Here is a 14,692-nt window from a genome sequence, read left to right on the forward strand (position 1 = left end):
AATGATGCATCTTATGGCTTTTTGCTTGCTTTCTCAACAGTCACTCTCTTTGCACTTACTTGGAGGCTTCCAGCCTCTGTCTGTTTCACGATGCTTTCTTAGTGCATATTTATTGTCTTCAGCACTGGCTTACAAGCTGCCAGCCTCTATGTGGCACATATTGCTTTCTTAGTACACTGATTCTTTACAGCTCAGTTATAGGCTACCTGCCTCTGTGACTTATGTTGCCTTTTAGGAAAGAGGCAGCAAGCTTTTTATTGTAAGTGGCTCTGAATAAGCAAGGGAATGGATATATCACTGTGGGGTACCATGCTATGTCACTGTGATACCTGCAGCATGTGCCAGTAGTTTATATGCTCAACACACCACTCGTGCTTCAAGCAAATTGCCATATGTGAAAGTCAAGTCGAGCACTCCTTAGTAGGTGAAATGGGATTAGAGTCGTAGAATCCTACAGCATGGAGACAGGCCTTTCGGCCCAAACTGGTTCATGCTGACCCAAAATGCCCATTCACACTAACCTCATTTCCCTGCACTTAGGCCATATCCTTCTCAACCTTTCCTACCCTTGTATTCGTCCAAATGCCTTTGATATGTTGTTAATGTACCCACCTCAACCACTTCCACTGGCAGCTCATTCCATATGTGTACCATCCTCTGTGTAAAAAAGTTGTCCCTCAGGTTCCATGTATTCTTTTCCCTCTTGCCTTAAACTGATGCCTATAGTCCTCGATTACCCAACCCTGGGAAAAAGACTGAGTGCATTCATTCTACCTATGCCTCTTATGATCTTATACACTTCGATAAGATTCCCCCCTTGGTCTCTGATGCTCCAAAGAAAAAAGTCCTAGCTTTTCCAATCTCTCCCTATAACTCAGTTCCTTGAGTCCTGGCAACGTTCTTGTAAATTTCTTCTGCACTCTTTCCAGTTTAGTAACATGCTTCCTATAGCAAGGTAACCAAAACTGAACACAATACTCCAAGTGTGGGCTCACCAATGTCCTGTTCAACTGCAACATAACTTCCCAACTTCTGTATTAACTGCCCTGACTGATGAAGGCTACTGTGCCAAAAGCCTTCTTCACTGTCCTGTCTACCTGTGACTCCACTTTCGGAGAACTGTGCACCTGAACTCCGTCTGTTCCACTACACTCCTTAAGCCCTACCGTTCATCATGAAACTCCTACCTTCATTTGACTTTCCAAGATGCAACACTTCACACTTAACACTATTAAGCTCCATTTGCCATTTCTCGACCCTCTTACCCCGCTGATCAAGATCCTGCTGCAATTTCTGATAACCTTCCTTACTATCCACGATACCGTCTATTTTAGTGTCATCTGCAAACTTACAAATCATGCCTTGTAGATTCTCATCCAAATCATCAATACAGATAACAAACAGCAATGGGTCCAGCACTGACCCCTGAGGCACACCACTGGTCACATGCCTCCAGTTTGATAAGCATCCTTCCACTATTGCTCAGAAATGGTAGGAACTGCCGATGTTGGAGAATGTGAGATAACAAGGTGTAGAGCTGAATGAACACAGCAGGCCAGGCAGCATCAGAGGAGCAGGAAAGCTGATGTTTCGGGTCTGGACTCTTCTTCAGAAAATGAGTCCAGACCCGAAACGTCAGCTTTCCTGCTCCTCTGATGCTGCCTGTCCTGCTGTGTTCATCCAGCTCTACTTGTTATCTCTTCCACTGTTACTCTCTGCTTTTTACCATCAAGCTAATTGCATATCCAATTTTCCAACTCTCCTGGATTCCATGTCATCTAACCTTCCAGAGCAGCCTACAATGTGGGACCTTATCAAAGGCCTTACTGAAATCCATACAGACTATGTCTACCACGTTCCCCTCGTCAACCTTCGTGGTCACTTCATCCACGAATTCTAACAAATTTGTTGAACAGGATCTCCCACGCGTGAAGCCATGCTGACTATTCCCAGTCAAACCCTGTATTTCTAAATGCATGCATATCTTATCACTCAGAATCTTCTCAAGTAACTTATCTACCATAGATGTTAAGCTTACTGGTCGATAATTCCCAGGTTTTTCTCTGCAGCCATTCTTGGATAAGAGCACCCATTCACTACCCTCCAGTCTTCTGGGACCTCATCCGTGGCTAGCAATGATACAAATATATCAGCCAGGACCTCTGCAATTTCATCTCTCGCCTCTTGCAGGGTTCTTGGAAAAATCTGATGAGACCCAGGAGATTTATCCACCTACGTACATTCTAATACTCCCAACACCACCTCTACTGTGATATGGACTGTCCCCAAGATATTGTCACTAACTTCCCCAAGTTCCCAAGTTTTCATGTCTTTCTCCAGGCCACCCCTTGAAATATTCATTGAGAACCGCACCCATCTCCTGCAGTTCCACACATACATGTCCACTTTGATCCTTGAGGGGTCCTATTCTCTCTCTAGTTATTGTTTTGCCTTTGATATACTTAAACAATCTCTTTGGATTCACCCTAATCTTCTCAGCCAAAGTTATTTCGTGCCCCCATTTCGCCATCCTGATTTCCTCCTTCAGTAAACTCCTGTATCCCCTATATGCTTCCAGGGATTCCCTTGATCCCAGCTGCATGTTCCTGAACCATGCCTCCTCCTTTTTTCTGGTCAAAGCCTTAATATCTCTTGTCATCTCGGGTTTCCTAGTCCTGCCAACCTTGCCCTTCACCCTCACAGGAACATATAGACCTTGAACTCTAGCTGTCACACTTTTAATGGTCTCCCACTTGCCAGAGGTCCCTTTGCCTGCAAACAAACTACTCCAATCAACCCCTGCAAGCTCCTGTCTAATTCCATCAAAATCCACCTTGCCCCAATTTGAACCTGTAGACCAGTTTTGTTCTTCTCCATAACTACTTTAAAATTAATAGAACTATGGTCACTGGTGCCAAAGTGGATTGTGGTCAGTCAGAGGTTACCACCACAATCCGTCAAGAGGCTCACAGAATAACAGAAGTGCTATGCACAAGAAAAATTCATTCAGCTCACTGTGTCTATCTAAATAAGCATTATGACATAGTGCTATTGTCCTGCCTTTTCACAATACCCTTGTGCACTGTTTCTATCCAATTATATGTCCAATGGCTTCTTGAATGCCTCAATTGATCCTGCCTCCACCAGGTAGTGTGTTCCAGACCCAACCGGTTATTGTGAGAGAAAGCATTTTTCTCACCTCACATTTACTAATCTTCTAATCACTTTAAATCAATGCCCTCTCATTATTGATCCCTTTACAAGTGGAAACTCTCTATCTACTCTATCCAAACGCCTCATGATTTTGAAAAGTGCTTTGAGATCTCTTCTTATTTGCCTTCTCTCAAACAAGAACCAACCTCTCCAGTCGAGCTTCAAAATTGGACTTTCTCATCACTGAAACTATTGTTATAATTAATTTCACATATTTCCAATCCAGAGGGTTGGCCATTGTCAGTTGGATGCTTGGTCCTACCAGAATCTGGGAATTTTTGTCCTTGAATTCTAGGGATTGAGTCACCGTCAGTTCTACAGTTTAAGTGCAACTAGTCCAGGGATTACATGTAGTTCTGTTGAGGTTTTGTGGAGACAGCAGTTCGGGGACTCTGAAGTGGTCAGTCCAGAGTGGCCTGTCTAATTTGTACGGGGATTGGGCTATGTCAGTCCAGGGGATTTGTTCTTTAATGGTCAGGAGGCTGGTTAGGGGACAACCCATGGACTCCTGTGGTAAGTGGACAATTTAAGTTTGGAAAGGAGCTTCATTGTAGTGGGTCAGTGAGTGAATGGTGACTGTGATAGTGGATAATCAATGACCTCATAATATGTTGAAGGGGACAGGGAGCTCTATAAGGAAAGGTTCAAAGAGGTTCCTGTAACCCTGGCCTCTACATGTGGATGGTGTAGGGCCAACAAGGTCATGAGAAATTCCAAAGATATGGATTCCGGGGCTAAAGTGGCTACATTAATTAATAGCCATATCAAAGGGCTTAATGGAAATGGGGTAGATGGGGTAAACTGAAAGGCCATAAGGGCCACAGGGACAGCACTACAAAAGGTAACATGAAGGATGGGGGAAAATCATGCATCACAGGTGAAGCCTGCAAATCACTCATGCTGAAACAAAATTGAAATCTTGCCATGTCGAATTGAAATTCAGCTGCTCAATAACTGCACATGGCTGGCACAGCATGCACTGTAGAAAGAGAAAGCCACTGTGTTTTTCTTTGGGGCCAGAGTAAAATCTTTGTAATTTGAGGGAATGGTAGGGGCAATTGATGTAGTGACTCCACTGATTGAGTGATGCCACCCATTTGGATTTAATTCGTATTTCCTCGACAGGTCATTCAATGTTAAAGAATGAACATCAGGAGTTGTGGTTTCATGCAATCATGACCATTACATTGTGTGTATTAATTGCCTTCTTGTCTCCTCGGCTAAGCAAATAAAACCAGAACGAGAGTTTAAAAGTAACACCTGAGGTTTCCATTACATGCGCACATCTCCAAAGGTAGCAGTGGAAGACACTGCCTCATAGCTGCCACAACTGCGCACTAAGCTAAATAAGCAACAACATAGTCTGAGATGCGAATGGGAGCCTTTTGTTTGTAGGGTTGTGATCATTGTGATCTACTGGTGGAAATCTACTTCCACAGTGTCGTGAAAACTTTGTGCGACATACCATTAGATAAAGGGACAAACCTCCATTCCACACTATGTGAAGTCATAACATTGTATAACATTGCAGAATAAAGATTGATTGTAATGATTTGAGGGCTCAGGAGTTCCTTCGGTAAAATTGTATTAGCTTTCTGACATTCTGCACAGTTTATCTGCTCATGGATCTCACATGGAGATTGCTCTGGCTAAAAACATTATGGTGCAACTACTAAGGCAAGGTGGAAGCAATGACTACTTAGTTCGCAAGCCTAGCAAGAACATAAGGATCCAGTGGTTGCTGCACAGCCCTAGAGGAAGACTTAACAGCTGAATAGCCACCAAGGAGGTTGAGGAGAATGATGGCAACGTTTATCTACAGGCCTCGCTGTCATTTTCTTTGACTGTCTGAAAAACAGAGCAGGCATCAATTATGGATTTTCAATCCAACTGTAGCATTTGCTGGAGCAGGATTTGTGCTGAGAGAGACTGGGTGGTGATCCGATCCTGGTGGTCGTCTTGGTCATAAATACCCTGAATTCCTACACAAGAGTTCAAGAAGCAAATGAATACCTGTTTGACATTGCCCCATAATTGACTTTAAAAGATTATCAAGAATGTAAAATACTATTTTTCTAGAGTGCAGTTGTTCATATCCTTCCCTGTGATGAGGGCGGTCAAGCAGGTTGGGCAGTGGGATTCTCAATCGTCATGGTTTCTGCTAGGTGGAAGGCCCTATCAACTGTACCCATTTTGCTTTGAGAGTACTGTATCACAAACTTGTTGAGTATGTCAGTACACAAATTATGTGTGACCATCAATGACAAATTTTGGAGATCTGTGCCATATATCATGTGAACTGTAATGACTGTTACATACTGGAGAACACACAGGTCCTGCCTAGTTCCAGGATCCTTGGGCCATAGAAGTATGGCAGCTGGGAGACAAGGGGTGCCCCTTCTCTCCCTCAAAATATGGCTCATGACCTTTAAGAAACCCTCAGAACTGACACAAAACAAAAATACAACATTGCCCATACATCCACCAGGGTCATTGTGGAACAGACAATAGGCCACCTTAAGGTGAAGTTTTGATGCCTGCACCATTCTGGCAGAGCCTTGCAATGAAATCTAGAAAAGGTGTTCCACATCATTGTGCCATGCCCTTGCCCTTCCCCTTCTCATCTGGAGCTGACAAAGTGGGAGTTTTCCTGAATGCAGTTGAAATGGGAGAGTGTTAAGAAATCTTTTGAGGATGAAGATGAAGCTGAAGCTAAGGATCAGGGCATCAGCCAGAAAGGCCATTCAAGAGAACACGATGAAGCAATGCATTGATGAGCCCAAGAGACCAGACAAAATCTGATTGAATCCCGCTTCCAGGATGAATGAGCTCGGTTTAGACTTTGTTTAGTTATTTTCACATTCTGTTGGTACTATTACAAACAGCTGCTTAATGCACAGGGTGTGGACTTTGTTATATTTGCAGTTTTTAACTTTTCTGTTGCTGAAAAAATACCTCAATTTTCACGTGATTGTATACTTGATATTTTTGGGTGATCCCTATTTCAAGTTTCTACACTCTAGTATTCTTTGACTACTGGGGGAACAACAGCAGTGAATGAGATATTTCATGGAGCCGGGTTTAGGTAGATCATAAGGCTTTTATCAGCATATCATATCTAAATAAAATAAAACAAAGAACTACAGATACTAGAAATCAGAAACAAAAACAGAAATTGCTGGAGAAACTCAGCAGGTCTGGCAGCATCTGTGGAGAGAAGGCTGAGTTAATGTTAGTCATAGGGTCACTGGACTCAAAACATTAACTCTGCTTTCTTTCCACAAATGCTGCCAAACCTGCTGAGTTTCTCCAGCAATTTTTGTTTTTATTTATCATGTACAAATATTATTTGGTAAAATCTCTCATGATAGCCAGCAGGTTGAAAGAAATCCTGAACAATTTCCTTTTGACCCTTCCATTGTTAGTAACCCTGCAAAGTTTCAAAGTGTATGTAGGTCGCCAAGTTGCCCTGACATGCTTGCACATGTGGTAGGGCAGCATTGAACCTGTAAGAGGCAGCTGTTAGTGCAGTGGTCTGCCAAGAGAAGTTGCACAATGAGAGACAATGACTGGACATGTGAGTTGCCCATTGTACATCTCCCAACTTTGAAATGACACTGTGCTCCCTTGAAAGGCTGATACATAGAATTAACTTTTCCCTGTATTGTGGGATCATCACTAGAGCCATACTCTCATTCACAAGATGGGTTGGATGTGTGGAATGATATATTCAGCCCAGTGTATGTGCATTCAGTCTCAGAAATATTCATATTAAAGTGCAATACATTGGCTCCGATGCTCAACATCACAGTTCAACGAACGATCCCTGACATTTGAGGCTATCTACAGTCAAGGAGTTAGTTTCTTGTGAGAGGCGAACAATCCTTGGCAATTGCAAGTTTCATCTTTGGGATTTCTGAAGAGGCTGCTGTTCTTTCACATGGGTGTGACTTCACCAGGTCCAACAACAAATATTCTACTCAAACAGACCAATTGAAGTGCAAGAAAAGTAGATTTATAGAAGTGAAACGTTCCTTACAATGATATTTCATCCGTGCCACCTACATACCATCGGTAAATTTTCTTCTTCCTCAGCTTATCCATGTCTAAGTGCAATCCTAATTCTGCAGTTGGGATGGACAGACTGTACTCTGCTGTTGGTTGTGTTTGCTTGGAATATTTGGGTTGTTGTCCCTCATCTGTTGAGAGTCTCCTGCTCAAATACAGGCTCACCCTCTTTGGCTGGAGCTATTGCATGCTTTGGGATTGCACATGGAGGGGGTAGGGTGGATGGGTGGTGGTGGGTGGAGGAGAGAGAGAATGTCCTAAGAAGTAGCAACTGGAGGAACCTCCTTGTAGCTTCTCTTTCCTGAGAGTACCAACTGGCACAACCCTGTCTCCCTCAGATGAAGGGGCACCTGATGTGGGATCAAGGTCTCTTGTCTACCCCTCGCCTTGCCATTGATGCTAAGCACCTATGACTAGAGTGATGGAGTGCAAGTCTATATGCAAATTTGGCAGATCCTGAGTATGCTGAACCTGAGGCTCCCATGGCAGTCACCAACCTACCCATAGAGAACCAGACACATGAATGCTAGACCCCAGCAAGGTACTGGTAATATTGGTGGAGTCCTCCGTCCTTCGATTCAGCTTTACCGAGTGCCTCTGGCAAACCTGCCTGAGGTTTCTGTGCTTGTTTCTCCATTTTGACAAAGTCATTAATGGCCAACAATAAGTAGTTTCCATTTGCCTTGGATTCAGCAGGTGTCTGGTCTTTGGCAGTCCTCCGAGTGTCAGAAGTGTGGGAGATCTGTCATTGATGGTCATTTAATTGTACTCCCAAGTCTAGATAGTGATCCCCGCAATGGTGAGTGTATCTAAACAGGCAAAGGGTTCAAATGAAAACTTTACCATTGGCTTCCTCCTCAGAGATGGATCTTATGGTCTCTAGCACTGGCCTTTTTGCAGTTATTTGCTGGGTGCTGTTAGTGCCTGCATAAGAGAAACGGTGGGGAATTGTTGTAAAAGAGAGATCAAATTTATGCAGACTAAGAATGGATTAGCATTAGTGTTAATGGTGAAGCAGTGCAACAAAACAGGATGGAACTTCTTGGGTTGGTTGGTCATTGAGGTCTCCTGATCCCCAAATGAGAGATTATGGTCTTCTCCGGCCAAATCCAGATTTTCTCCTGGTAGGGAGTAAGGACCTGATCTGGAAGGGATGGGGAATAATGGAAGTGAATAAAAGGACATAAGAAATAAGAGCTGGAGTAGGCTGTCTGACCCATTGAGCCTGCTCCGCCATTCAATGAAATCATGGCTAATCTTTTCATTGACTCAGTTCCATTTATTTGCCCGCTCACTGTAACCTTTTAATTCCTTTACTGTTCAAAAATCTATCTATCTTTGCCTTAAAAACATTAAACAAGGTAGCCTCAATAGTTTCACTGGATAGGGAATTCCACAGATTCACAATTCTTTGGGTGAAGAAGTTCCTCCTCAACCCAATCCTAAATCTGTTTCCCCTTATTTTGAGGCTATTCCCCCTAGTTCTTGTTTCACTTGCCAGTAGAAACAACCTCCCTGCTTCTTTCTTATCTATTCCCTTCATAATTTTATATATTCCTATAAGATCTCCCTTCATTCTTCTAAATTCCAGTGAGTACAGTGCCAGTCTACACAATCTCTTGTAAGGTAACCTTCTCAATTCCGGAATCATTGAGTGAACCTCTTCTGTACCCCCCCCAGTGCTAGTACATCCTTTCTCAAGTAAGGAGACCAAAACTGTACACAGTACTCTAAGTGTGGCTTCATCAGCTCCTATACAGCTGCAGCATAGCCTGTCTATTTTTAAACTCCATCCCTTTCGCAATGAAGAACAATATTCCATTTGCTGTAATTACATGCTGCACCTGCAAACCAACTTTTTGTGATTTGTGCACAAGGACACCCAGGTTCCTCTGCATAGCAGCATGCAGCAATTTTTCACCATTTAATAATAGTCCATTTTGCAGTTATTTCTATCACATTTACCAACATTGTACTCCATCTGCCAGACCCTTACCCACTCACTTAATCTAACTATATCCCTCTGCAGACTTTCAGTTTCCTCTGCACACTTTGCTCTACCACTCATTTTAGTGTCATCTGTGAACATTCACACACTACACTTGGTCCCCCAACTCTTAAATCATCTATGTAAATAGTAAACAAATGCTTTCCCAATACTGATCCCTGTGGCACGCTACTAGCCATTGATCGGCATCCAGAAAAACACCCATTTATCCCCACTCTTTGCTTTCAGTTAGTTAACCAGTCTTCTATCCATGCTGATACATTATCCGTAACACCATGCACCTTTATCTTATACAACAGCCTTTTGTGTGGTACCTTTTCGACTGCCTTCTGGAATTCCAGATACACCACATCCACTGGTTCTCCATTGTATATTTGCAGTTTATTTGTAGTGAAGCATGAGCAGGAGAGGTTGTGCAGTGTCTCCATTCAGTGAGTAGGAAGTGCAAAGGACAGGAAAGATTGATAGTTTTGGAGGAGGAGATGGTTGAGAACTGTTGAAAGGATATGATGCATGCAATACCGGGAATGTGTGCCATGGTACAGTTATAGCAAGTGGTGTGAGTTTGATGTTGGAGAGGCAAAATTGTAGTACTTATCCTTGCAGAACAAAGAAATTCATTATCTTGCTTCCGACACGGCTGAGCATACTTCTCACTCGGAACACAGCACTGACATGGTTGAATTTGTATTGAGGCTGATTTGGCCTGATGTGGCAGTCAGCTGGAAAGAGGATTGCCTACCTCTCTACTACTCCATTCATCAATACCTGCAGGTCATTATTTGAGAAACAAGGAGTGAGATTTCCTTTCCTTTTGTCTACCCTTGGGAGGCGTGGTTCAAGGTTTTCATCATCAGAAGTGGTGTGGACCTGGGTTTTAAATATGGCCCCAGCGACATATGCTGAAGGTGGCAACAGTGGCAACACCTCTCCAATCGTGTGATCCCCTGAGAAAGATGCACAGCAGACTGATTGCATGATTAATGAAGTGAAAAATGGAAGATTACATGAGAAACATTGCTCAAAGCCATGGTGAACTGAGCCATGAATCTCACTTGACTAAACGCTTTAATTGAAAATGAGAAACTTCCGCCTTTTTTTTCATACACACTGAGCAGTCCTTACAAAGTACCTTTTAGTATCAGCAAAAATTCATGGTTGGAGTGTAAGCACCTAAATCAATGATGTAATACAAGAGTTGTAAGTAAATTCACTGATCTGACCCTCAAAGGAAGTGTGCATCAGAGATAGAATGTAACACTCCCAACACTCTGGCCCACGGTTATTTTAAGCACAGTTTCTGACTAAGATTTCTGGTCAATTACTCATGATGTTTCATATGATAAAAACCAAAAGGACTGCGGATGCTGTAAATCAGGAACAAAAACAAAGTTGCTGGAAAAGCTCAGCTGGTCTGGCAGCATCTGTGGAGGAGAAAACCGAGTTAACGTTTCGGGTCCGGTGTTCTGAGGAAGGGTCACCGGACCCGAAACGTTAACTCTGTTTTCTTCTCCACAGATGCTGCCAGATCTGCTGAGCTTTTCCAGCAACTTTGTTTTTGTTCCTGTTTCATACGATGTTTGAATAAAGAGAGGCAAATCTATAATCTTCCCAAATCTCTAATTAATCAGAATCAGTGGTATCAGATTTGAGACTGCATTGAGAATACTGACCACAGAATCTAGGAAGCCACCCTTAAAGCCTTTAGACTGGGCAAAGTTTTCAGTGAAAAACATAATTTTTGAATTGAATTTACTCATACAATTATTTCCAAAATGGTATAGGATGTCTTCCAAATGTGAGCAACATGATTTTGTATAAGACTTTTTGAAACACATCCCAAGATGTTTTTACTCAATGAAAATTTATTCTGGTTTGTTTAGCATTACACATGACCATTTAGAATAAAGTATTTGTTTAAGTGGATCCAGGATATATGTAGATGTTTTTAATCAACCTGTTCAGATATGTTACCTCTGGAGCAGATGGGATTTGAAACTGGGCCTTGGACTCAATGGTAGGGACACTACCACTGTGTCACAAGAGCCCTAAGAACTCAAACAACCCATTAGGAAAGCATGCATTTTAACACGTATATTCTAATCAACCTGTTCAGAGATGTTATTACAGACCTCTGGAACAGGTGGGACTTGAACCCAGGCCTCGTTGCTCAGAGGTAGGGACCACCACTGCATCACACAAGCCCTTCAAATCATATCTCTCGACCAATGAGCCGGTCATCTAGAATGTATGTATCCTTACTAGAATTAACATTTGAGTAACAAACATTCCGATGTGCTCTGTTTTCCTAATTTGTACTGACAATAAATGAGCTGTAGGGTACATCATCAAAGTTAGCTTCAAGAATCTGTATAAAGATACAGTGGAAATGATCTTAATCTTGCTGGAGGTATACAACCTCACTGATTCCCTGCAAATTCAATGATGGATGTGTACAGCATATCAAAATCTGCTGACTGTCGATGCTTAAAAAAAATTTCAATACTTGAAATTCCATCTACTCATACCAGTAGGTAATTATTTGTGATCAGTTACTGACTTCATGTTTTTGACCACAGCAGTCAGAAATGTTTGCCAGGATGTGATATTCAAACATTACACAAAATGTGAAAGTGTGTCATGGGGACTGTTCCTCTAGCTCCTGGTTAAAAGGCATTTTATGCATCTTGTGTGGAAGGTAGTGTTGTTCAAAACTGATGCCTAATCTACTTATTTATTGAAATCTAGTTGTAATAGAGCTTATTACAAGCAGAAGGGGTGCTTTAGTACTCCCCATTAAGTCTTCTGTTCCACATATGTTAGTCACCATCTTACTTCCTTAGGGAATGGTAAGTATTAAACTCACAGAATTTATTTCAGAGTAAGTCATTGACAGGGCATGAATATGTAATTGTATGACTCTGTACAAATCCAACTCTTATTTTTGATAAGTATATAATTATTTTCTATGCAGAAAATAAACATTATCTGGACTGTGATATTCTGTTGCCGCACATTGTAATTCTATCATCATAAGGAACTTGAATATGGTATATACCAGTAAGTGAAAGTTGGTATATTGCTTCAGTGTACAGTTGGTGGCACGTAATATATCTTCACTGTAGCAAAGCATAGTTTTGAACCTGCAAGTTTTTTTTTCCATCAGATGGTATGTTTTGGCACAAATGGTATACATTATGCATTTCTGTTTTGAATTTTGATGCTGTTTCTCACTCATGCTAGATAATTAAAACTGTGATGCTGAAGACAAGGCTGTACATTCTACTTTTCACTCTAATAATTCTATTGTTAGTGTTAAAGTGGAGCTTAAAATGGAATTTCATGCGGAGATTGGAAAGTTGAAGGCACACTGAGTGTCATAAAATAGAGCACAGGCGCACGTAGCTGGATGTAAGAAGTAGTCTAAAAATTACTTTGAATGATCTATTGTTTTGAAAGTTTCATAGTTACTAATTATTTAAAAACTGCATTAAGGTTTAAAAACACATGTGTCTGTCTCGAATATGTAATCAGTTTCCGGATCAGATATTCGTCTTTCTGTGAACTTGTTCACAAATCAATTGGATTATGATAAATGCTGTAGTGCATTGAGATACTCTAATCTTTTGAATTGGCTCTATCTAAATGGCAATTGTACAAATATCTAAGCAGTACAGAGCATATTATTATAAAATAGTCACATAAATCTGTAAAAATAGCTACTAAACAAAATTTAGCTGACTACCTAGAAGCATGAGATACAAGGCTACACAAACAATTCACTGAATGCCTTAGAAAGTAGAATCTTTTGACTTACTCACTTGTATTGCAGGCTTAAAGATGCAACTATGTTTTTATGTTGTACAATGCTATTTATACCATGATTCTCGATTTTAGTGTCACATTGTGAAATCAGTAGCAAAACAATGTTAGCCCCAACTGCCCACCTGATTGATCGTGTTATGAGTAATCCTAAATACAAATGCAGGTTCCAATCACATTCACTGCAGTTCAAATATTCATGCAGTCAGCATGGCCATTTTAAACATGACTCTGAATATTAGCCCCACTGACAATTGATTCATTTTCTCACGTAATTATACTTGCACTGCAGAAATAAAGGTTTAATTCCTTTGTAAAAATATTAATTCATACCTCATCACCTAAAAAGCAGAAATTAGTGATATATCTGAGTGTTTAATGCACTTTTGTAAGGAATATTTGTGTAGCCTTGTATCATGTGCTTCCAGGTAGTCAGCTAAGTTTTGTTTAGTAGCTATTTTTACATATTTATGTGAATATTTTTTAATAATATGCTCTGTACTGCTTAGATATTTGTATGATTGCCATTTAGATCGAAAAGCTGCCTGTTATTTAGATTTTGGCTACATTAGAGAACACATTTACTTTGTACTGTTAAATATATTTTTAGAACCCAGATTTAGGTTTTCCTCTCAAATATCATTAAGAATGGTACTGATTGCTTTTTTTTTCTCTCTGCACCAATAGTAAAAGAAGAGGAAGTAGTGCAATTTCTTTTGCTTAGAAAATCTAGTCTTCACCAGTCTTGCTAGTGTCAGAAGTAAGTTAATAAAATAAAACTGGAAAGCAGCAAGAGAATGTGCCAGGTTTCAACCAAAGATTGGTATTTCCCAAGAGAGCCTAGGAGTTTGGCTCAGCAATGTTGAGGTTGAGACAGAAAAGGTAAGGATAGCTATTTCTACAAATAGCAAATTTTCAGCTGCATTAAATTGGTAAAATTGTCCTTACCATTTATTTTGCTATATAACATTGTTACACCTTTTCCGTAGTACAGTGTAACCAATTAACTGAATTATTCAAGTAACCCATGTCTGTCAATGAATGAAAAAATATCTGACAGATTTAAACATTGTAATCTGTTTCTTTACAAATCTTTTGAACACAGATTATTTTTATAGTTTTTCAGTCTGAGTTGTCTCAGATAATATTTACAATTTTATATTAGAAATATCCATTGTGTGAGAGACTGAAACTTTTGGAGCACAATATTGTTGCAAGGTTTTCACATGTGATCCATGTAAGATTTTGCCTGAGGATTGCTTTACTGTTGCACCAATGCTATTTTGAAACTGTGAGTAATTGGAACTCTACAGTGTTAATTTTCTATTTCTCCCTATATTTTGGCTGGTGTCGCATGTTGTGACGAAATTGAGATAAACAAAAGCCTTGAATTGAACCATGTATGTTGGCACAATGAGGGACAATAATGATTCTTGAACTTATATCCTTGCCAAATCACATACCTACCAAACCAGAATTTTGTTCAGTATTTTATTTTTTGCATGTTTGCAAGTTTTGGATAATGCAAATGCACTTGTTTTTGAACAAAGTATAAATAATTAAGTTAGTTCACTATTTCTG

The 14,692-nt window shown here is 40.7% G+C and overlaps 1 protein-coding gene across 2 annotated transcripts in view; it reads left to right on the forward strand.

Annotated features, from left to right (window-relative positions):
• LOC109934644 (lipopolysaccharide-responsive and beige-like anchor protein) overlaps positions 1–13,907 on the forward strand; it is a 722,782-nt gene extending 708,875 nt beyond the window's left edge. The window contains exon 31 of one of the 2 annotated variants that reach the window (XM_048614313.1): positions 13,799–13,907. In XM_048614313.1, coding sequence (XP_048470270.1) covers positions 13,799–13,801 — 3 coding nt within the window. In that variant the 3' untranslated portion in view covers positions 13,802–13,907. The remainder of the gene's footprint in view (positions 1–13,798) is intronic. The other variant, XM_048614252.1, reaches the window with a different exon arrangement.
• Positions 13,908–14,692: the final 785 nt, after the last annotated feature.

Source organism: Rhincodon typus, chromosome 1 (assembly GCF_021869965.1).
Source record: "Rhincodon typus isolate 14 chromosome 1, sRhiTyp1.1, whole genome shotgun sequence".
Taxonomy (NCBI): Eukaryota; Metazoa; Chordata; class Chondrichthyes; order Orectolobiformes; family Rhincodontidae; genus Rhincodon; species Rhincodon typus.